The sequence below is a fragment of the Ixodes scapularis genome, unplaced genomic scaffold (assembly GCF_016920785.2).
Source record: "Ixodes scapularis isolate PalLabHiFi unplaced genomic scaffold, ASM1692078v2 PGA_scaffold1__304_contigs__length_218370807, whole genome shotgun sequence".
Lineage (NCBI taxonomy): Eukaryota > Metazoa > Arthropoda > Arachnida > Ixodida > Ixodidae > Ixodes > Ixodes scapularis.
In genome coordinates this window covers 99269207-99292840 of record NW_024609846.1, presented here as the reverse complement: position 1 = coordinate 99292840, position 23634 = coordinate 99269207, and the positions used below count along the sequence as shown (strand labels likewise).

The 23634-nt window shown below is 47.3% G+C and overlaps 1 protein-coding gene across 1 annotated transcript in view; it reads left to right on the top strand.

The window, feature by feature from the left end:
* LOC115315552 (MLX-interacting protein) overlaps nt 1-23634 on the top strand; it is a 75140-nt gene that overhangs the window by 25664 nt on the left and 25842 nt on the right. Inside the window, exons 6-17 of the mRNA XM_029974695.4 lie at nt 1653-1748; nt 2009-2073; nt 3017-3553; nt 4998-5477; nt 10564-10792; nt 11483-11643; nt 14882-14981; nt 16520-16566; nt 18617-18745; nt 19377-19464; nt 19579-19678; nt 23203-23326. Coding sequence (XP_029830555.2) covers nt 1653-1748; nt 2009-2073; nt 3017-3553; nt 4998-5477; nt 10564-10792; nt 11483-11643; nt 14882-14981; nt 16520-16566; nt 18617-18745; nt 19377-19464; nt 19579-19678; nt 23203-23326 — 2156 coding nt within the window. The remainder of the gene's footprint in view (nt 1-1652; nt 1749-2008; nt 2074-3016; nt 3554-4997; nt 5478-10563; nt 10793-11482; nt 11644-14881; nt 14982-16519; nt 16567-18616; nt 18746-19376; nt 19465-19578; nt 19679-23202; nt 23327-23634) is intronic.

Sequence of the window (23634 nt, the reverse complement as noted above, 5' to 3'; positions counted from 1 at the left end):
GGACCCTCTTCAAAACCTCGTCAAGCGACGTTGGCTGTCGCCGTTTTTTTAGGGGCACGAGGCATACAATTGTGCCTGAGTTCTTGCCAAATGCCAGCGCTACCCTCGTGTCCAATGCATGCTTGGGAGTATTTGCCCAGATACGGAGGACTCAAAAAATTGGCACGGCAGTTACCGTGCTAGATGGCGTGCGCTTTTGAAAAGGGTCTATTTGGTGGGACGTGCTGTGAAAGCATAGTAAAACTTGTCTTGAAGCAGCTGTAAGGGATGTGACACTGACTGAAATGTCTGAAGTGAGGAACTGGCTAGTTGAAATGGAGCAAAAATGAGAGGGGGCCAATATATTATTATATTGGAGCAAGCCTCGTTTTGCTGTGTCGGGGAAAGCATGGCCTCTCTGTGCTATATCAGTTTGGCATCAGAAACACTTCCAAAATTATGTAGCTTCCTTTCACCAGCTTGCCTTGTGGAAGGAAATGAAGGGTGTGTGGAGGAGTCTGCACTATGAATTCCATTTAGGTGGTTATGATTCTGAAGCGTTTACAACGGGAAGGGATATTAAAATACTACCAGGAAACTGGTCTCTCGGACATGTTAGTAGAAGGATGTTGCCCACATTTTTCACTTTCTTCTACTTGGCAACATATTTTTGAGATATTTTGTATAAGTAGGAATATTCTAGTGCGGGTTAAGTTAGGACTGGTTCCCATGCTTGCGACTGCTTACAACTGTAGAGATAAACGCCAGTTTTTAAGTCTCTTGTGACTGCTTATGACTGTCTGCACAGCAGTCCTAAGTAGTAGCAAAAGGTTTGAAACCGTTTTTTAGAGCGGTGCTGTTAAAGGCTAGTTTCCCCAGGATCGTGTCCACCGGATTAGAAATGATGACACCGAACTCTGGACAGCTACTGCCATCAGTGAGCGATGGTGGCAACCAGACAACTGGTTGCCGCCATCGTTCATAGATGGCAACAACCTCTCTTCGGAGGAAGAAGAGCGGGAGCGAAACGAGCGGCGATGTGTGCAGCAACGCGAAGGGTTCTGGAACCACCGCGAAGCCGCTATCGCCTAAAGTTCCATTGTGTCGAGCGCTTCAGATTCGCTTGCACAAGAAGTACAGATCGCTCGCCTGGAAAGCCACCGCCGAGAAGAGAAGCTACAGCTCCGCTGCTCTTCCTTCTTCACCAGAGTCGAAAGGCTGGAAGTTCTTACCTCTCCAGTCGTAAAGGAGTCATGCGTGTGCTCCTGCCTTTAATGAATTAAGCTGAAATGAAGTATTGAGTTGCATCATCATTCGTAGGGAGAAAGTTAGGAGGAAGCTTGTGGTAGAAAGACGAAAAGGCCTTGCTGCTCTTCATAATTCCAATGCAATTTTTTGTTGTATTTTGATTGAATTTTCTTTACTCCTTATTGTGACGCATCACTGCGAGGGCCTTCTCAGAATGGGTGTGGCCACCATAACTAAATAGTAGTTTGGGCAGTTCGAAACTTGTGGGCAGTTTGAAACCTGTGGGCAGTTCGAAACATGTGGGCAGTCGAAACATGTAGGCAATCTGAAACATGCAGGCAATTTGATGCTTAACTTTATGTTGCCGACTTCAGGTGTAAACACTGGAAGATCCTCAGTGTCAAAGGTTGCTTTTCGGTTTGCAGCATCAAGAGCGGGCATTGCTGACTTAATCCAGCCTGGACTTGTCCAGCTGCAGCCAGCTCTCGATGACTTCATGGACACGCTGGAGCCACTGTCAGGTAGCACAATCCTGGATTGATGGATGAATAATAACGGTTGTGTACTTCGTAACAGGCGGTAGCTTAAGCCACCTAGCCTGAAAATTAAAAAAGAAAACATACGATTCCTCCCCCTTCTAAGCCAGTGCATTTCTGTAAATATCACCAGGTAGGGGGAGTGATCACAAGGGTGACCTTTCACGACTTCCTCTGCATATTGCTGGACATTCGGAGCAGGATGTAGAGTTCCATCAGCCTTGCATATTCTTTCTCGTTCCCAGAGTTTCTCAACTCAAGGCTCCCTACCCTTGCAGAAGAGACGCCCGACCTGTCGGCTGCTTCTCAGGTCAGTGCTTTGTTTACTAACAACCGTGTGCTCAATGCAATTATGGGTAATAAGAAATGTTATTGACATAATCAGGTTATAATGGACTGTGCAGGAAATGTAAAACACCCCTCGAGGATATTGGGACTACTTCTGATCTATACTCCGTTCCATGATAACTTGGCAAACTGTGGAGGCTGCTTCTCCTGCGGTCACCACCCCATGGTTAAGGCCACGGAGACCTCGTTACTGCCACAGCAACGGTGCTGTCCACGACAATGTAGTTCTAGGTTTCTTTTTTTTTTTAACAGCAATTGAACTTACTCAATTCTATTTCTATCGAGACTGTATAAGAAATAAGGAATAAATATTGACGAATTTATGAGTTTCCATTGTATTTAAACGAAAAAGTGACGCTACATTTGTGTCTGCTGCCGATTTTTTCTCCTTGTAGCGCCGTGGCCGTTGGCGATCGCAGCCATGCAATCGACTGCTTCCACTCAAAATATTGCCGTGGCATTGGCACCCGCCACAGATTGTTGCATAAATTGAGCGTATGGTTGTCTCATGAAGAGTTCCCGAAGAGCTCGCTATACTAGTGGACGGCAATGTGGCGGTTGTGGACGTTTTCACAGCTTTCTTGGTTACACAGCAGAAGACTCTTTACAAGCAGATGACAGCTGGTTCCTTGGTGCATTGACACACATGCTCCCGTGGCGCAGCGTCACGTGCCTCGCTCCGATGCTCTTATTGGGTTGGAGGGGCCGTGCCTCCACAGTTCGCCAAGCTATCGTGAAACGGAGTGTAGTAGCTATTTATGCAGTCTTTTTGATTACAGCTAGCATTGTTCAAAAGTGATATGCTAGTGTGCTATGCCGTAGTAGTCTTATTAAGCACTGACCCTGCTTTCAGGCGGGCTAATGGCTACAACTATCATGAGCCTGCAATTTTGTTTTTCTTGCAGCTTCAGGCATACCCGGTGCAGCAGCAGAGACAGTCATTGTTGTACAATGGGCAGATAGTTGTGCAGAATCAGCAACATCAGCAGCAACAACAGCGACAGCACCAGCTACAACATCAACAACAACAGCAGCAACAACAACAACAACAACAACAGCAGCAGCAGCAACAGCTGCAGCAACAACAACAACACCAGCAACAACAACAGCAACAAAAAGAACAACAACAACAACAGCAAGAACATCAGCGACAGCGACGCCTCCAGCAGCAACATCAAGAGCTTCAGCAACAGCAAGTTTTCAATGCGTCCCTGCAGCCTCTCCAGTCAAGTATAGTCATAAATAATGTGGACCAGTTCGTGGCATCGGTGGCCACCCAGCAGCAGCCGTCGTCTTCAGCGACGCCCGAGGAGGCCCTCAAGAAGTACAATCTGGACTTCCTGCAGTCGGCTCGGGCCCCCACTGCCATCTCTCCTGTTCAGCAGCAACAGCAGCAGCCGCAGCAAGTGGCTCCTCCTCAGCAGCTTCTTCAGCAAGTTAGGGTAGGTGTCACAAACCAGTTTTTCATATCATTTGCTTTGCCATTGCTTTTTACAGCGGAGCTGTTAAGGGCTAGTTTCCCCAGTATAGTGTCCGCAGGAAACAAATGTTGACACAAAACTTCGGACAGCTACCACTATCTAAAAGTAGGATTCGGAGTTTTCGGTTTAAACCAATAAAAAACGATAAAAGTATGCCGAATGCATTTTCGGAAATTGTTTTAATTGAAAAAAATCAGTTTTTTAGGGCCGCATCGAGGTGGGTGGGGGAAGAGGGAGAGAGAGAGAGAGAGGGGACTTTGCAAGGTTCGACATTGTGTGACGTCTTCGTGATTGCCCTCTTCCGAGGTTCTACATGCAACAAAAGAGGCCTTGGATTGGCCTTCGCAAGACATTGTGTCCTTTCTGTGATCGGGATTAGCGTGTCAAGTTCCCGGACCTAAAAAAAAAAAAAAGTTTGGATGTGGGCTAGTATAAGGTTTTTTGCTTCATGCACTTCAGAGGACATCGAGGAAAGCCGTTAATACCTTTCTTAACACCCTCTCTCAAACTTCCCTGTAATTAAAAAGATAAATACAAAGATTTTTTTTTTTTTGCCATTTTGTTGGGATTTGTATGTTCATTACCTCAGACGGTCACGTCATCAGAATGGGAGGCAAAAAGAAGCACGCTGAAGATTATGCCTGCGAATTCCGCGATTTTGAGGTATGTCCTGACGGTAGCTGTAGAGAAGACCACATATGTATATGTGCCGTTATTCTTTGATTGATCACAAATATCAAAGCTAAAAGGATCATCTGATATGGTGTCGATGGTGTTTCTGTCATATTCACCTCAATAAAACGGTAAACGTTTTTGGGAATAAATAGACACCAAAAAGAAAAACAAAAAAAAAACAAAAATTTAATTTTAAAATAAACACCGAAAAAAGTATGCGAAATTTTGAAAAAAATAAAAACCGAAAATGCAGAACCCTATCTATCAGCGACAACAGCAACCAGATTACCGGCTTGCCTGTTGTCTGGTTTCTGCCGTCGCTCATAGATGGCGTCAGCCTTTCCAGCCTTTCCACTCTGGCTTGCCACCTTGCAGCCAGCCATTACTTCATTTTAATCAAAGTACAGCTTTGCTGGTCTTCCTTTTTCACCAAAAAACAACAAAAAAACTAAGATTTCTTTTAAATTTTTTTTAATTCTGAAATTGAAGCAATCTGCCAAGATTTTTGCTTCATAGCACACGTTACAAGAACATTGGATGCGCAAGGAAATTCACAATGGCATTTGTGCCATTATACGTTGCCTTTAATGCTGAGATGCAGATGGCTGGCGACAGTGATTTAAACACCAAGGAGGCTGAACTGTCCTTATTCTGAAGTGTAGCTTATTTAGTTGCTCTATCTTATCTCGAGACTGTTTTGACCACAACAAGCGCCGTCTGACGTTTCCAGCTGGCTCCGGCCGCACCCAGGCAGTCACCAGCGCACAGCTTTGCTCCGTCCGCTCCAGCCACACCGCAGTACCTGCACAAGTCCGGGCGGCCCCCGCCCCTGAAGCAGAGGTCGCTGCCAAACGTCGGAGCGTTCCAGAGCATGGCCCTCGGAGTGACGACCACGCCCGCTGTGGAGCAGCCGATCTTCCAGCAGCTCCCCTCTGCGGGAGTCCAGCGGCAGTCGCCCTCCAATGGGCTGCAGCAGGCTGCCGTGGCGGCCATGTTGGGTGTCAGAGAGAAGGAGAAGGCCTCTCCCAATGGGGCGGGCTCGGCCGCCAAGCGCCACTCGTACACGGGAGGCCAGGAGGGCAGCGACCTGGTGCAGTTTGGTGCAGCCATGGCGGCCCACGTGGCGGCGGCGTTTGCGCCGGCGGACCAGGTGCCGCTGCCGGGCACGGGTGGCAAGAGTGTCAGCTTTGCCATGCCCAAAGTGGTTGTGGTGAGTCGGCGTAGCTGCCCATACCTGTACCTCTACCATAAAGCAAGATTGGGACTGGGACGTCGCTCGTCAGTGTTTTAGAGCACAGCTCTTAGGCGCTCGTTCCCGGGTTTTAGACCTATAGACCAATTCAGTTGCCCTCTAAATTTAGCGAAGAAACTGAATTGGTGTGTAGGTCTGTAACGTCCCATAATGCAACACTGCGCATTCAGTTACCCCGCTAAATTTAAAAATAAAACTAAGGTCACGTGGCGTCAATTTTCCAGCTAAATTTAACGGGGAAACTGGGAGGAGGGGAGGGTGCGGAAGAGGAGGAGGTTGGGATGAGGTGAGGGAGGTAGGAGGAGGAGGGGAAGGGGGTACGGAGGACTAGGAGGGTCTTACCCTCCCCTCCTCCTCCTCAAGAGCTGCACTTGAATTTCGCAATGCAGAAGTTTGTAAACATCTTTCATTTTTTATCGGTGAAAGCTCGTTAATTCAAACTTCAGTAATTTGAAAGCTCGTTAATTCGAACTTCAGTAATTTGAATTTATGAATAATTCAAACTGTACGATTTGGTCCTGCCAAGCTCCCTGGAAGTATATGTATAAAAAAGCCCGTTAATTCGAACGCGAGTAGGTTCCGCCATGGATAATTCGAACTACGCGCCACCACACCGGCGGCTTTGCGCCTGGTACACGGCCAGAGAAACGCACCCACTGCCTGCACACGAGGCTGCGTCGCCTCAGAAACGGAGAGAACGGCGAGAGAAGGCAAAATCGGGAAAAATCCAATTGGCGCAGAGGCGGCCAGAAGGCAGCGACGGCTGCCTCCTCTCCGTGCTATGTGCACGTGATCTCCGAGACTCCTTGCCTGCGCCGATCTCGGAGACTTTGCAAATCTTATCGTGTAGCTGCTGTTGTTGAGCGGCATATAGCGCGGCAAGCACCAAAACACAGTGAATCAAGTGCGTCGCATCTGCGCTTGCAATCAAGAACCGACGAATCGGGGCCTTTGCCACCTTCGCAATGTATGTTCGACGTCTGTCTCGGCAGTCTCCGTTGGGTGTGCTTGTCTGTTTTCAGCTTTGGAATTACCGGCTGTTGCGATTCTTTGTGGTGTTGTTAAGCCTCGGCTAAAGTTCGTTTCGGCGGACATCGGTGGTGGGGCGCCGGACCCAGAGCTGCGACTTGAAGATGGCGTGTGCCCACGGCAAATACTGCACCAAAACACTGCAAGATAAGAGTGAGATCCTGCGGAAAGTGGACGCCGGACTCTTGTCTAAGCAAGAAATTGCTAAGAAGCATTCAATACCGAAAAGCACGCTATCTACTTACATAAAGAATAAGAGGGCTATACACGAACTCATCTCTGTTACGTCATGGCGCGGTGGTGGCGCGTCGGACGCACTTCCGGTCCGGGGCTGTGGGCGGAAGCGCCCATCTAAGACGTGTATTCCTGCGTTGCTTTGAAAGGAACCAGACAAAAACCTGCCTTTTTGTCAAAATGCTACGACTGGGGCTGTACCAAAAGGTTCGAGAAAGGTTTGAAGGTCAGTTTTCATGCGCTCGGTTCGTCCGAGAACGTGGATATGTGCTGTGAAAAGGGAAAACCAGACGCCGTCGGACCACGACTGCTTGGGCGGGAAGCATTTTGGGTTGAATTCACGGATACTTCTGGCCATCAGACTTATTTGTTTTGTTCTAAAATGAATGCCGGAAAACCGTCAAGTTGTACGGACAACCTGCAGACTATGTTCAGTGCGTCTTCAAGTTCAAACGGTCGCCCGATCGTTCGAACTGTCGTCTGCTCTTTCAAACGTTTCTGCTTGTCGTCTGCTCTTTTAGAGCACACCGGCCCGTAGACCAAACGTGGGCCCGGTACTTGCGATAAGAAGTAAGTGCAGGCCTCAAAAGACTTAAGTTTGAAGGTTGGTAAGCAGGCTCGACGTAAACAGTAGATACAAGAAGATGTTGATCATTGTTACCAGTGGCCATCACTGACTTGTCACGCCTGATTCACTTGGTTAGATTCTGCTTGCGATTTTCAGTATGGACGTCAACCATCTCAGCTACGGTTCACGCTTTTGCAGTCCGAGCGACGTCGCTACTGAAAATTGCGAGCGAAATCTCATCATGTGAATCGTCCATTCTGCGGCGTCCACGCGGAATGAATCGCCGCATGTCAGATTATTTACGCGAAGATTTGCGGTGTAACGAGCCTCGTTAATTTCGCTGACGCCGCTCAAGTAGTCAGACATCGTTAGGAGGACGTAGAATCAACAATTCCGACGCGAAAAAGAGCGCGGGGACTCACACCGACGCCGACAACATTGCGTTTCAATGGTTTGTTTATAGGCGACGGCGAGCTTCTTGCTCACACCCCCATCGCGCATGCGCGTCGCCGGTGGCGTCCGCTAGGGGTGCTAAGGGCGCTCCGGTTTGTTTGTAAACATGAGTTGGTGTATAGAAGACGCCTTGGCAGCAGAAGTTGCCAACAAAAGGAAGAGGATGCGGCCCGCAAAGTATCCCGACCTCGAGAAAGCGCTTCTGCTTTGGATTAAGGACATGCGTGCACAGGATATTCCACTGAGCAGCCCTGTTATACTGGCGTTGGCAGCAGACTTCGCCCAGCAGCTAGTTTACGACAACTTTGCTGCTTCTGATGGGTGGCTACACCGATTCCGCGAGCGTTATGATCTTGTTTTCCGTGCTGTGTCGGGAGAAGCAAAGGCCGTAAACGTTGAAACGTGTGAAGCTTGGCGCTCCAAGGTGCTGCAAGGCCGCAGGGCATATTTATTGCGGACGAGACTGCTTTTTTTTTTTAGATTGCTGCCTGCCAAAACACTTATATATAAAGGCGACAAGTGCACTGGAGGGAAAAGAAGCAAAGAGAGGATAACTATTGGTTGCAGCGAACATGAAAGGGACAGAAACACTGCCGCTTTTGGTCATCAGCAAATCAGAAAGTCCTCGTTGCTTCAAGAACATCCGATCGCTCCCAGTGGACTATGCGGCCAACAAAAAGGCATGGATGACGGGGGAACTGTTCGGGCAGTGGCTAGCGAAGATGGACAAAAAGTTGGAGCGTTGTGGCCGGAAAGTCCTGCTTCTTGTTGACAACTGTTCGGCTCATAAGGTCGAAGTTGAGACGAAGGCCATTGAGCTAGCCTTCCTTCCACCTAAAACAACAGCGGTGCTGCAGCCAATGGACCAGGGTATCATCAAGGATGATTTAAAATCATTTTACCGGCGCCATTTGTTGGAGCGAATTATTTTGTGTAACATCTACAGTAAAACCTTGTTATAACAAAATGGGATATAACAAACTAATGGATATAACAAAGCAACCATAATTCCCCTTGCTTGCTAATATTGGGAAGAAATGGACATTGGCTATAACAAACTAATGGTTATAACGAAATAATTACGACCGCTCCTTCAACTTTGTTATAACGAGGTTTTACTGTATCAGGTGACACTCCTAAGTGCGCTACATATGCTTGTGCGTGCTCGGGAGCAAGTAACTGCGGTTACGATAGCAAATTGCTATCGCCACTGCGGCTTCGGCGCGTAAGCTCTGCAAGGAGGAAATCAGCCACCTGCACTCGAAGATGGCATCACCACTCCCATCGCGGACGTTTTGGACGACGTCTCCTTTGCGGACTATGTCGACGTGGATGCGAGTGCAGTGGTGTGTGGTGCTCTGACGGATGAGGACATCATTTCTGAGGTCAGAAGCGCTGAACTTGTCGCTGCCAGTAACGAGGAGGAGAAGGAGGAAGACGAAGCACCAGTGCGGCTCTCCGCTGCAGAGGTCATGGTTGGATTGAATGCCGCCCGTCTCTTCTTCAGTTTTGAAGAAGGCGGAAAGGAGGCCTTCCGCCACATTCGCTCGTTAGAGCAAAAAGTGCTACCTGTCGCTTCAAAGAAAAAAGGCAGACTACGATCACGGACTTTTTGAAGCATTAAATTGCTGACATGCCCTACTGCTTCTAAATCGCAGTGAGTGTACTATTGTTCTTCACTTTCGTTAGTTCAAACTTCCGTTAATTCGAACTGAGGCGGCTTCCCATTGCGGTTCAAATTAACGAGCTTTTACTATGCCCAGATCCGAAGCGTGGTGCATTGTAGTCACTGACAGGATGAGAACGACACAGTGTCTTTTGAACGCCCCACCTCCAGCATGCACTCCATGCTTTCTGCCGTGCTTTGGCTACTCACGTGCATAGCCAAAACACGGTGGAAAGCATGGAGACGTCGAAGTGTCGTTTAATGCAGGAAGATCAAGCTGGAGGCGGGAGAATTTAAGAACCCCCCTGTCATTCTCGCCTTGTCGGTGACTATAGGACTTGCATTGTGCCGTGGGTTGTACTACACTCAGCATCAACTATTTTGCAAAGCCTAGCGTAGCTTCCACACTATTCTAATGCCGTGAAAGCTATTTGCACGAGCATGTGGCTTTGCTTGACATCATCTCTGCACGAGAGCGCGTGTGAATGGTACGCAAGACGAAGACATGCTGTCGCAGCAGTGTGGGTCTACAGCACTGGAAGCTAAGCTAGCCTTAGCAATGAGGCAAAAAATAGTTGACACCGAGTGTAGTTTTTAGACATTTAGCCAGGTAAAGGCCCATTTTCTTTACCGTGCTTAGAGGTGAATTTGTCACCGCTCGCAGAGTAATATCAATCGGGTCAACTAGATTCATGTCCCTAGAAAGGCAGTTGCTTATTTTATTTAAAGGTACTGCATTTGGATGATTGTGGCAAAAGTTTGTTTTAAGAATTTCTCCACCCATTATAACACTTACATCATGCACAAAACCACCACTTCGGTGCTTTTAGACAGCATGAGTAAAGAGAAAGCGCACGCTTGCAACGCGTGACGTGGAGCAAACAAACTGCGGCAAAGTCGGCAACCCAGCTTTTTAGCCATGTGGCAAAAACGGAGAAAGCAGATGAGTTCTCTCCTGGCATCGGTGCTCATCGTTAACTGTAATGTCGTCTTCTTTCTTGCGCCGCACGTGACTCTGGAAGCAAGTGGTTCTTTCGGACCTACTTCTAACCACATTTCTCCCCTTCCCGATTCTCTCTGCTTGCCGTGCCCAGCCCAAGAACCGCATCAGGTCTCGCAGCATGTCTTCGCCGCAGAGCGGCTCCAAGCACCACCCGAGTACCGGGGCGGTAGCCAAGCAGGCGGTGTCTCTGGGCCACCTGCCCTGGGGAAACTCTCCACCTCCGCCGCAGGTGCTTAGCCCTAAGCTGCCGGTGTCGCCCTCGAGCTCCGCGTCGCCACCCTTGCAGCAGAGCGCCGTGCTCACCCAGCTGCTCACCTCGGGTGAGCAACGGGAGCCTTTGATCTGTCATTTTCACCCGAATAACACCGTCTTTAAATAAATTTCCAAAGATTTTTTTTTTTTTTACTGGAGTTGTAGGGTTTCTATTACTCTGTTGGATGACATGGGAGTCTATTTGAAGTTGCGACCCTTGGGAACAAATTTCACATAATGCCTGCACATGCAGTGAACGGTAACAGCTCAAAATCTTGCCACTGCTTCATCTCAGTGGAAAGTGGAGAGAGGAGTATTAAGTGCTGAGAAGTCATTGTTCTTCATTAGAAGGTCACTGTGGACCTGTAAGGGCTGCTCTGGTCACTGACAGGATGGGAACAGCAGGGAGATCTTTCAGGTGTCCCGTTTCCAGCGTGGACTTCCTACCTTGAATGTAGCTTTGGCGTCTCTTGGGCTTCGAGCATGCACTTACGGCCAAAGCACCTCGAAAGGCACCGAGCATGTACCGGAGGTCAGATGTCACCCTGTAAGCGACTATAGAGGGTCACGCTCCACCGTTTAGCTGATCAAACAGGCTCGCTCGGAGTACCGTTTTTTCATTTTACGTAGCCGCTCGGCAAGGATACAATCGCAAATTTCATCGGTCACCCGCTCGTCGTTCTCGTTTATGATTTCTCACGAAGGAGTCAAAGGTCTTGACCCGCTTCCTCTCTCGCCCGCTCTGTCTCTTCCGAAAGGCAACACATTTTCCTGGGACGCCCAGAACGGAAGCATTGCCAGCACCAACTCGTCGGCACTGTCCACGCCGGCCACTGTGACCATCATCAACTCGGTGGCCCCGTCACTGCCGGCCGTAGCGCAGCAGACCTTCGTCATATCTCCCGTCACCCTGTCCACGGTGAGTGGCGCCGTTTGCCCCAAAACCATACGCGTCGACCAAAGAGACTGATGTCCCGACTGGTCCCTGTAGGATTGGAGAGGGGCTGCGGAGCCTAGAGCCACCACGCAATTGCTAAGCTTTAGAGTATTGCCAGTCCTTTCCCCGATTCTCTTGTGGGTGCCAGCATTTTGGTGCTTGGTGCAGAAGGGCGCAAACGGTAATCGTTATGATTCCAAACTGCGACTCTCGGCCTCAGATTTGGTATCGGGAAGCCCAGCTGATGTTTCGCTCTGTCACAAACCGTTTCAACATGTCCGGAAGATGGAAAGCCGTTTCCCGCGATTTGAGGTCAAGCTTCAAATAGCTGAAACAATTTTAAGCACCAATGTGGCTGAAATGTCATTACTTTGAGGCGTAGCTTATCAGGGGCTCTAGTCTCGGTGTTTTTGGGGAACCGGGGGTCATGACCATCTCTGGAAGCCTCCCAAGTTTTAGTTTCCCTCTGTTGCGTCCTACTTCTAACACCATCCTTTTACGACCTTCTATTTGTAGAAATTGACATGCTTAAGGCCTTCCAAAGCTTTGGCATTTCTTTGTACGCAGTTTGCTCTCAACGTTGTCTTTTTTATTGCCTAAGCAACAAGGCATGGATTTTACTAAGTGTTTGTTTTGTTTTGAAACACATTTTAGTACTACTTGGTTTACAAATATTTAACAGTGGTGGTTGCCTGCTGTTCAGAGAAGACTATTTACAGGTGCCCTATATAGAGGTTTGTCTTCAAAGAAATCATTCTTATGACTCTTGACAGTAAAGTCTTTGGCCTTCGGTTTCGTAATTAAACGGAAAGGGAATTAAAAAATATGGTGGCTTTAAGGCTGAACTTCATAAGGCAGATATGCTGCGAAGAATCAATCAATTTTGCTTGACGGCTTTTGCTCTGCGTGTGGCATCAGCACATTGACTGCTACGTCGCGTGCAAAGCAAGCGTGCCGTCGGGCAAATTTCGTCAGTTATTTGTTGCATAATTCACTCCATGGAGTTCAGCCTTTATAGTAGCCATCATTGGCAAAAAGTGTTTTCAAACAAAATAATTTTTGGTTAAAATACAGTAAAACCTCGTTATAACAAAGTTGAAGGAGCGGTCGTAATTATTTCTTTATAACCATTAGTTTGTTATAGCCAATGTCCATTTCTTCCCTATTAGCAAGCAAGGGGAATTATGACTGTTTTGTTATATCCATTAGTTTGTTATATCCCATTTTGTTATAACGAGGTTTTACTGTACTTTCAATGTTTCACAAGTCTTTCAACCAGTGTTGCGGAGTTGCCACACCGGAGTTGGAATGATTCCGGAATCATTCCGCACTTTCACGACCCCGGATGGAATGGGAATGGAATGGCAGCATTGCTGGGGGGAATGGAATGGGAATGGAATTACCCCGGATGGAATGGGAATGGAATTGAATCCCTTTTTGCCCGGAATGGAATGGGCTTTGTGCTTATGTGAGCTGTGTTGATTTTCATCTAGGGCCTACAAGCTGATTGCGCAATTCGCTAGTGCATGGTATGTGGCTCTTGAAACAGCATCATTGCACTGGAGGTGACTGACGGCTTCATTGTCTCACTGGCTTATGCTCCTTCCAGGATGAAAATGGCGCGCCCTCGGTGAAGCAACCGAAACTGAATAGTTGTAGACAAACAAGATGCCGTTCCTGGCACCGCGAGACGCGACGAAGCGGCTGTTGTAATCATGAGCGATTAAAATACAGCTTTTGACCCGGGTGTCGAATTGAGCCCGAACCGAAACTTGAAGCAAAACTGTTATTTTTAACTGAACCGGAACAAAGCTGTAACCGAAATCAATCGTTCGATATTGAACCTGAACCGAAACAGAACCGCAATTTCATGTAACGATTACCAGTTCATTGGCAATGGTTCAGCATAATAACATGTGAGTTGCAATATTTTGCGGGTGGCGGCACAAAGTCGATTAAGTATTCGCGACGGTGGCATCGACGGCTCAGTTTTGACTAAACAAATAACAACAACGACGTGGAGACAGCTCAGTAATAATGAAACAGATAAATATATTTCACGTCTATGTGCAGCACGAATTAGCGTCGGCGAGTCGGCGTGGAGGCGGTCGCTCAGACATGTACGTAACGCATACTTCGATTGCGCACGTGGCGCATTTTATAGGGATCTTACCTGTTCCGCATTTATTGCTGGAAAATTGCTCCCCCAACTCCATAAAGAGTGGTATCACATGAAATGGTTGCCATTTATAAGGGACTGTATGGAGTACTGTCGGCTGTTGTCTCAGGATTCTACGCTGCCACTTTCATAATTTTTATTTTTACTGTCGAGACCAGTTATAACGAAGTCAGTTATAACGAAATAGCGGCTACAGCGAAGCGATTACAATTTCCCATTCCCTGTTGCACTTCGTTAAAACCGAAGTCGGTTATAACGAAATAGCAGATATAGTGAAGCGATTTTCGATTCTCATTGACTTCGTTATAACCGGTCTCGACAGTGTTGCTGTTTCATTCTCGAACTTCTTGTAGTACTTTACTTGTTATTGTCACCACTTGAGAACTTGAAGTAGCAATGGCAAGTACAAATTTCTTGCACTTGAAACAACTCTTCAGCAAGTTAGTATGAAAGCCAAATGCATACCATCTTTCTCAAACTAGGGATATACTTTTTTTTTTTACATAACAGTTTTTGTTATTGATGATGGTTTTGATGTCTGTAAAAAAGACGAGTTACAAACACAAACAGCTAACAATTGCTTCAGTTTAAAGTGTGGATGCAAACTTTCTATGGAGAAATTAATTTTTTTTTAAATTTAGTGCAACATTTTCACGCTGTTTTGCATTTGCAATTTTCCCCATATTCTGCACTTTTATGTAACTAAAAAAGGTGCCTTCCATCGGGCACTCTCAGCACAATTAAATACTGCATTTCCCGAACCTAAAGGAATACTATTAGCAATGTCTTGCGGTGGTCCTCTTTGAGCAAGTCAGGCAATCAGCTCAGTTGCAAGCCTTTACTGCGAGAGTCTGTGCACATGCAATGATAGCCTTTGCAGTTAATTTATGCCTCGCACATTGCCAAAGCTTCGAGAATATTTTATCAAGTCGAATGTGATCTTTAAAGTACACCCGGCTGACATGGTGTGTGGTTATGACATGAGGTCTTCTCTCCTGTGTGACCGATTGCACTCAGCCCTGATTCAATTTCATTTTCCAGATTTCAAGTACAAACAGCCTGCCTCGCAACCTGATAGTTGGCTCAGCCGCCATCATCCCTCCCCCCGTGCCCATACTGCCTTCCAAGCAGCTCAACTCATGTGAGATGTCTTGATGTCTCTCCTGCTCGTGTTTAGGCCCCAGTAATTTTGAGCGGTGTGGTCTCTTCACTTGTTCCTGGGCTTTTTAGCAAAACCAAGAGCTTTTCAATTGCTTGTTTGCGGTCTGGCCGCAGATCCAGTTCGTTACCTCCGGTCTGGCCGCAGATCCAGTTCGTTACCTCCACTTAGAGACGCATAAAGGAAATCGGTTTAGTAAGCAGAGTATCAAACGAGGAAAGAGTTTTGCCTCGATAATGTTTCCTTTCCCTCTGCTTGTTCTCAGAGAAAGCTGGACCTACCCTACTTAGAGTGCTAAAAAGGGGATTGTTGGTGCAGAGACAAGTCACTAATTCTAAATTTAATGAGTCTAGTTGTTGGGCTAGTTGGTACATGATGCTCAGGAAACTTATAAGCGCAAACAGAGATGAAAACAAAGAAGGTGACATTCAAGAGTGCTTGTCTGTGTGGCCTTCTTTGTGCCTCTTTGTTTGTGCTTACAAGTTTCCTGAGCATAACTTTAAATTGCACTCTGGCCCCTGCAAAGAGAAGGGATTGAGCAGCCATTGTTGCATCGATGGGGCTTTCAGTCAATCGCAAGATTGAACTTTCCCGTCGATGGCACCTTGGCTGATATTTTTCCCCCACAAGTTTCTTAATCTTTTGCCGGAGTATTTAGAGACTGCAAAGACATGTTCGCCTTGTGGGTGGCAACCAGGGGAACATCTTTTGTAACTATTGCAAAAGCATGTAGGGTTGTGTGATTAAACCTGCGGAGCTTGCCTCCGTGGGTACTGCTTCTCCGTGGTTGACTGGTGCTCAGTAAGAAACGCGCTCAATGGGGCTAACCCGCCGCAATGTTTGCTGTCGCGGGCTTGGGAGGAAAGCACACTTTCAAGGCGGGATTGTGCACTTGTGCACCTGCTGTATTTAAAAAGAAACGGAAACTTTGTGAATGTTTATATCTACACTACTATAAAATTTTAAAAATTAAACCGTGGCTCTTAGGCAAGACTTTATTTTAGGCAGAGATGTCCTGACAACCTGCGTTCATCATTCGTGATTATCTATTTTTTCCCTTAAATTTGATAGGAATATTTGCATATAGAAAAAATATTTATAAATCCCCACAATTAGGTATAACTAGGCATCTCCGAAGAATTAATTTTATATCAGATCCATCATTTTTTTGCCTTGGTGCCCGGGTAATTTAGCGAAAAGTCAGAATGCAGCACACAAAGCATGGAGGTGCTGGCGCTGCGTGCTGACTTTTCGGAAGTTTAGAAATTTCTTGTGTATCTTCAGTGGCATCCAAATGTTTTACATTTGAACGTAAACCTATTGGACGGAAGTCCATCCGGTCGGGTTGAAGTTGGAAGAAAAAAAATGAAGCTGCTGCTCCTCATTTGGGAATAGTCAACCTGTGAATAAGAAACCATATCGGTTTCAAAACATCAAGACCCTGAATCTTTAGGCCGTTGTTGGCGATGATAATTTATTTTCATGAATGTTTTACATGTGATGCCTCGTGTTGGTTTCAGCCCTTCCAAGTACAGTGGTACCCCAAGCTAAGACTGCTGATGCTCCTGTGAGTGCAGATGTTTTTCAAGTGCATTAAAGGCTCCTCATGCTCAACTTCATTATACCATATTTACACGGTTGTAAGTCAACCCCCTCAGATTGCACATCAGCTAAAAAAAAAAAATCTTTAGATGCACATTTTACTGCGAGCACGGGAGGACGGCAAATTTCTGCTTCCAAAGCCGAGCCTGCAACGCGCGATCGATGCCTTCTGGTGTGCTTTGGCTGCGCATGCACGTGCGAGGTGCATAAGATGCCCTGGCGTTATCGAAACTAGGAAGATCACGGTGAAGGGGGGTCAACTGCTGCTCACATTCGTCGTTCCCCACTCCGTCCAGGACTAGACTACGACTCGTCCGCACTGGTGATGTCAGTCTCGTCGTCATCACTGCTACGTTCTCGAAGCTTGGCGGCGGCATCGTCCAACAAAGTCTCGCACTTCGCAAATGACACGGTCAACCGCATCTTCTGCGCTTGCTCGGCGATCGCGTTGGACGTCACGGGTAGGGAACGATTGCACACTTTTGGGGTGTACGTTGCAAGCTCGACTTACAAATCCGGAACCATACTATGGCCTACGGAAGCCTCGTTGTTTGCCGTCACAGTTTAAGATCCCGCGCCACTGCAGACACCACTGGAGCATCACCTGCTCCGACGGGTCGAAGTTGCGTCCTTGCGTCCAACAGCGCAGTTGTTGGTTGCTTCTGAGTGAAGAATGGCCATGAACGAGCACCGAAAACCTAAACTGCCCGGATCACGCGTGTCAATACAAAAAAAGGTAGTTAGCGCCCCAGCATGATCTCGTCACGCGATCAAACGATGTGCTACCGTGAATCGTGCGAAAAACTGCGAAGAGAAGCGAGAAGCCGCGGGGTGAATGAGCCGTGAGGCCGTTCCAGCAGCCTCCGGAGTGGCTCTTGCAACAAGTGCCACCACTCCCCAGGAGTCGGGCGCGCCGTGCGCTGTTCACCGCCATATATTCGGGTTAATTTGCGAATCGCTATCAATAATACTCGTTCGTGCAAGTAAAAAAGTAATTAATCTGTAAAGTGAACGCACAGAATGGTGTAATGCCAGAGGTACAGCCGGCTGAACTCGTAACAAACTGAGGTGTTCATGATATCGCGGTTGTTTCGTTTTTGCCGGTGGTGGAATGCTTTGGTTCGATTATAAGTCGACCCCCCGACTTCAGATTTTCAAAAATTGAAAAAAGGGTCGACCTACGTTCGTGTAAATACAATAGTACCTAAAAGCTGCTGGTTACCAAGATTCGATTGTGAAGGCTTGATTATCCTTAGCCTGTGCAACAGTCTAGTGCCAGCCTTGGCTCTTGGCCTTCATCATATTTTTATTATTCAAAATTCTCCCGATTCAAACACTCCAGTCCAGTTCACGTGACTCTCGGTTAGATGAAATATTATTTGGTAAATGTTGGACGATATAAACCAGACATTGTGTAGGCCAAAGCAAATATTCATTCTGACTGCTGCATTTTCCAGCCACAAGAGCCCCTGCTTTGCAATTTTCAAACAGACTTCTTTGCAGATTGCTTTCCTTGACTGGGCCAAGCCCGCAAAAAAAAGTCGATTTCGTTGAACATTGCCAAACTGTAGCATCAGCTTTGGATATTGCTGCTGCCACCATTCCAGTATTTAATTTTCGAGAGAAATTGCAGCGTGCAAAACTAAACTCGTTATGGCTCGGGGCAGATTGTACACTCATTTCTACGCAACTTTTCTGGTGCACCCTTGAACAGTATGAGTGTGAACATCTAACGTTCACACTTACTAATATGTCTGGCAGCGAACATGAGAGCAAAGTGAGGGATTTGGCATTTTTTAAGTTTTCATATACCTGGATGGCATAAGAAATATGAGTAAATTTTTAGTATGTACTCGGCCATCGGTTTCGGTATCTTTCGCAATCAGCGTCCCATGTCGAGCATTGTCGCCGAACCAGCCTTTAGATGAGAATGCGGTAACTCGTGGGAACAGTTGTTGGGGATGGCACACTCTGCTTGCAATGTCTGTAAACACCCCTGTCTTTGGCGCCCGCAGGCCGCCTCAGCCTCAGGGGCTTCTGCCAAGCCGTTCCGGCCCAAGTCGGACGAGGAGCGCGTCCAGTACAAGGAGCACCGAAGGGTGTGCCACATCAATGCCGAGCAGAAACGTCGTTTCAACATCAAGGTAGGGCTGGTAGGACACTTTGTTTGTTCACACGAGGCGCTTCTGCACAGATCGCGAGGAGCGTTCTCTTTATGGAATCTGCACAGTTCAGAATTTCACCATTTGAATTTGACACCTGGACGGCTTGCATTCGGACGGAAACTTGAAGCTACCTAACCAGGGTCGGACAACGGTCGTCGCTTGGATCATTGTCCCGCCAATGGGGGTGCTCGGTGCGAGCTGGGAATAGTATAATGCTAAACCAAGCCTGACATCTACAGAAGTCTACGTGCACGTCTTGCCCGCAAACGTTATGATAACCGTCCTTATTGCCTTCCTTATATACTTTACTGGAAATTGAGGAGCCATTTTTCAGGACCCTCTCCCCATGCTTGTGTTTGTTCTAGTGTTTTCTTTAAATCCGCGAGGCTGGAGTTGGCTCTCCGGTACGTTGGAATGTGAGCCGAGGGTGTCGGACAGCGAGGTTCCGCGGGCAGTTGCAGCACCTAGGGGCATTAATTCGATCCGAAATCTGGAACGCTGTCTCGCTCCATATGAGGGCTGGAATTAATTCCACGTGCGTAATGTTGTGCCCAGCGTGTTTGTTTCTTGTGTACACCTGCATCACTCATTACCTTGCTCCGTCTTCCAGAATGGGTTCGAGTCTCTTCGGCATTTGCTGCCGTCGCTGAGTCAGAATCCAGACTCTAAAGTGAGCAAGGCCCAGATGCTTCAGCAAGGTGATCTTTTTTTGCTTTCTTTATATGTCACCACTATTCTCGTGTCTGTGTGGGTGTTTACTCAGTTTCGTCTTTTGTATGAACATACTGATTTGGGACTTTTTTTTATACCAGCCGGAGAGTACATACGCACACTGAAGAATGAACGACAACAGCAGCAAGAGGAAGCTGAGATGCTCAAGAAGCAGATAGAGAGTTTCAACCAGGCAATAAGGTAGGGGCTCCTGTTTCACTCAAGTTAAGGCAAACAAGGAACAATCCCCAATTTTAATTCAGAATTGTATTTTAAAGGATAAGCAAAACCATATTTTTTGTTACCCGAGAGATTGCTTTGGATGAATGTGGAAGGCAAACATCTGCTTCTTCACCTACAGTCGCCGACCGATTTTTCGGACTTTGCAGGGACTGAAAAAACGTCCGAATAGGAGAACTGTTTGAAAAATCAGCATATTAGAAAGCTTTCCCTTATTCCGACTAACCGGGCTTAAAAATGCCGTCAGTAGTGCCTTGCTTCAGATTATGCCTCCGCTTGCGTTCGGCCACTTTCTAATAGCTTGAGAATCGCTGCCTTTTCTAGCGTTCTGGTCGAGTACTTTCCGTGCTTCTTATCGTCTATTCACACGACGGACTGATCCGCAGACGGATGGATCATGTGACGACATGTCCGCGGTTTGTCCGTCTCCCAAGCACATCCACACGAGGTAGACAACGAGCAGACGCCAGCGAGGACAGGACCAAACCTGTTCGCCACCCCACAGTGCTGCAAAACTCCAACATCATACCGTGGCACCGTTGTCCAAGAGAGAAATCAATATTTGCTATCGTGATAAAGAATGTACGCCGCTGTTACGTATGGAACGAGGCAAAATGCCATGATAGGCTTCGCGTGAAGTGCCACTAGTCTTACTTACCCAAGACCAGGGGTGGAACGGCTGCGCCATTTGCGCCATTTTGCGCCAGGCGCATGTGTCTGCGCCATCCTGCGCCATGTTGCAGAAACTGCGCCACAGCCAATACCTCGCGCCATTATGCGCCAAATCGCAAAACGTGCGCCAAACAAACGTTTTATTTTGTCTTGGTTTCGGTTTTTATCGACTCGATTGTCAACAATGAGGGCGTTTAGCCTGGTCGGCCTTGCAATCCCTTGTTCTGTTTATTCCCCTTGTCTATCCCGAGTCGGAAGCGCGCGAAAAAACTCGGATTCTAAGCGCTACATCACCTGCGACTGGACTGTTACTCTTCAACCATAAGCGGTAGGGCAAGTAGGCCGAGGTGAGGTCGAGTCGTTAAGCGTCAGATTGCATGAGGCTCTGCGGCCCGGGATCCGGACGTCACTTAGTCGAAAGCAAATGAGCAAAATATTCCTTTTAGTGCTTCATCGTTAGGAGTTGGAACCGCATTCTTGCAAGATAAATCTTGATTTGATAGAACTGAAACGCGGTCCGATTCGAAAGCTTGCCGGTCAGCAGCTCTACTTATCTGCTCGGCGTACTTCAACCTTGCTCCTGCTTATCGCTTCAAATACGATAACTTCGTTAATCGTAGTCTGCTGCTTCGATATCGAGTTGCACAATAGGATAAACTCGAAATTTGTTGCCCTGTCCCTCCGTGCAACTGCACGTCCATTGTTTACGCACGTCACGTGGTTCGCACGTATAATTACTATGTCGAGCACGTGTGGGTTGTGCGATAAGCCGAGCTGGTTTGCATCTTGAGCGTCTGAAGGCCACTCAGAAAATATCAAGGACGCTATCTTCAGAAACATAGAGTAGTTGCTGTTTGATTCTCATTAAGGCTCACAAAGATTCAAGTTTTCGCATATATTACACTGTTATCCCCTCTACCTAGGTCCCTAACCGCTCATGTTCATCTCTGCTGCTAAGCACAATTGAAATTGCTTTCGTGCTTGTCTAAGATACAAGCTGAAGTGCAATGCAAACTGATCTGAGCTGCTCCTAGCCTGCTCCAGAATGTAGTTTTAGCTGCTCCCAACCTGCTCCAAAACAGCTGTTTCAGCTGCTCCCGTGGCTGCTCTTAAGTACATTTCATGAGTTCCACCCCTGCAAGACATGACAATGACACAGACATGGTTCTGCTCGAGAAGGGTTCGGCGGAGAAGCGACAAAGTTCTGGGTTTGCGGAGGGGCGTTTGGAGATGCTTTCACGCACTCTGCGCTCGTGCACAACGCTCAAGTACACCTCAGCCAAAAGAAAGGCCTTGCGCGGTGAAAGCCTGATTGGATATGCAAGAATTTTCGCGGCGTGCTAGATGAATTTTGACAGGAGCTTCTTTAAATGGACCTGGAGGAGTACTGGAACCCGCGTCGTGTCAGCCAGTCAAACTTTCTGCAGTTTCTTTCATGCATAGAACCAAGAATCACATGGCAAAATGAACCAGTGAACGCACGAAACACAGCAATATGCCATTTTAGTTTTAATCGTCCAAAAACAAAAAGCCAAGAAAACATTGTACCGTTGCAAGACTGCTTTTCAAGTCAGTCTCCCACCAAGAATCCGCAAGTGAATAGGCGCTCGGCTTTATCAGTCCGCGCGTCCGCGGACGAGGTGCAGATCGCAAGAATCGGTGACGTGCCGGTCACGTGGTACATGGTTCGTGCATGAAAATTGCGATTTGGTCTGTCGTGTGAATCAGCTATCAGCGACACTTCAAAGTGGTAGAAGAGCAGATGTAGCCATGATGTCCGAGCCAGCGTAGTCTCGAAACACAATTCGCCGAAACAAGATGAGAGGCACAAGTCCACGACTGCAGAACGGTGAATGAACAAAGCAAAATGGTAACAATGATAACGATAATGACGCAAACCGAGAGAGAAAAATCCGTAGCATAGCATCACCTAGCGGTAGGACTTAGCAGTACTTAGGAGCGCTGTCAAACCAAGCCAATACATGTGCATCCAACATAGAATCTAAAATGGTGGCATCTCGGTGGAGTTTTCCGCTGATCGCTCGCAATGATTTTGTCCGAAAAATTTAACTTTCGGACATCAAGCTGTGCAAAACATCGGTCGTGAATATGCACTCTTTCTATCAGGGAGGTCACGGTTCCTTCTTTAGGTCCAAAGTATCGAACGGGTTTGAATTATCGGCTTCCGAAAAATCGGTTGGCAACTGTACACCTCAGTCTGGGCTTCTGTACATTCTCGATGTTGTCATAATAAAGAAGATTGAAATACAACTGCAACCTTACTGCAACTTTAAGGGACCAAGAAAAATAGACACACACACAGTGATGTGATTGCTTCATCATTTCTGCCCAACTGTACCAAAGTACTTACCCCGCAACGTCTTGCTACATTTTACCAAAATGGGAGAAATTTGTGCCAACATTGCACTTAAAGTGTATATTTCACTTTTTCGATACTGAAACCAGTAAGCTCAGAGTTTTCTACACTGCCGGATCATTACAGTAGGCCTGTGCAATTTTTCAGACCTTTTGCTTATCGCTTCAGATAACACGGTGTTTGATTTCATCTTCGTGTCAAACACTGACAGTACTCTGAATCTCCACAATATTAATGCAGATTGTGTTTTAGGGCAACTTTGTCATGGGTCATGTACACCACAATTGCTCCGTAGAAAAACTACCTCAGAAAAAGAATATCTTTTTAACTTTTCTGAATGCCGCGACGGACCACAGATGTGTGATTGATGTGCGTTTGCTCATTTTTGACTGTCTGCTGTCCGATTGCATCTCTCGCCGACTCCTCCCTCTTGCAGCCTTTACCAAAACCAGCTGCCGGCAACAGGAGTGCCACTGCCGTGCCAGAGAGCAAACCACCTGAGGGAAAACTTTGACGACTACGTGCGCACGAGGACACTACAGAACTGGAAGTTCTGGATCGTATCCTTGGATGTCGGCTCTCGAGCAGCGTACGTGCATATAATCGATGACGGGTTAAGAATCCAGTAGACGCCCTACATTGAGCGCATGCTTTCTGCCTTCGATAACACTCCGTTGCACGTGCAGCCAAAGTCTGGTGGGAGGCAGCGAGCATGTGCTGAAGGCAGAAACCTGTCAGCGACTATAGAGACTGCTTAGCGTTACATGTAATGCCTCACTGTGAGCATTTCACGATTACCTCATCTCCAGCACAGTTTTACTGCTTTTGCTGTTGGGTCTGCGTCCCGAGAGATCCAAACTAATTTGAG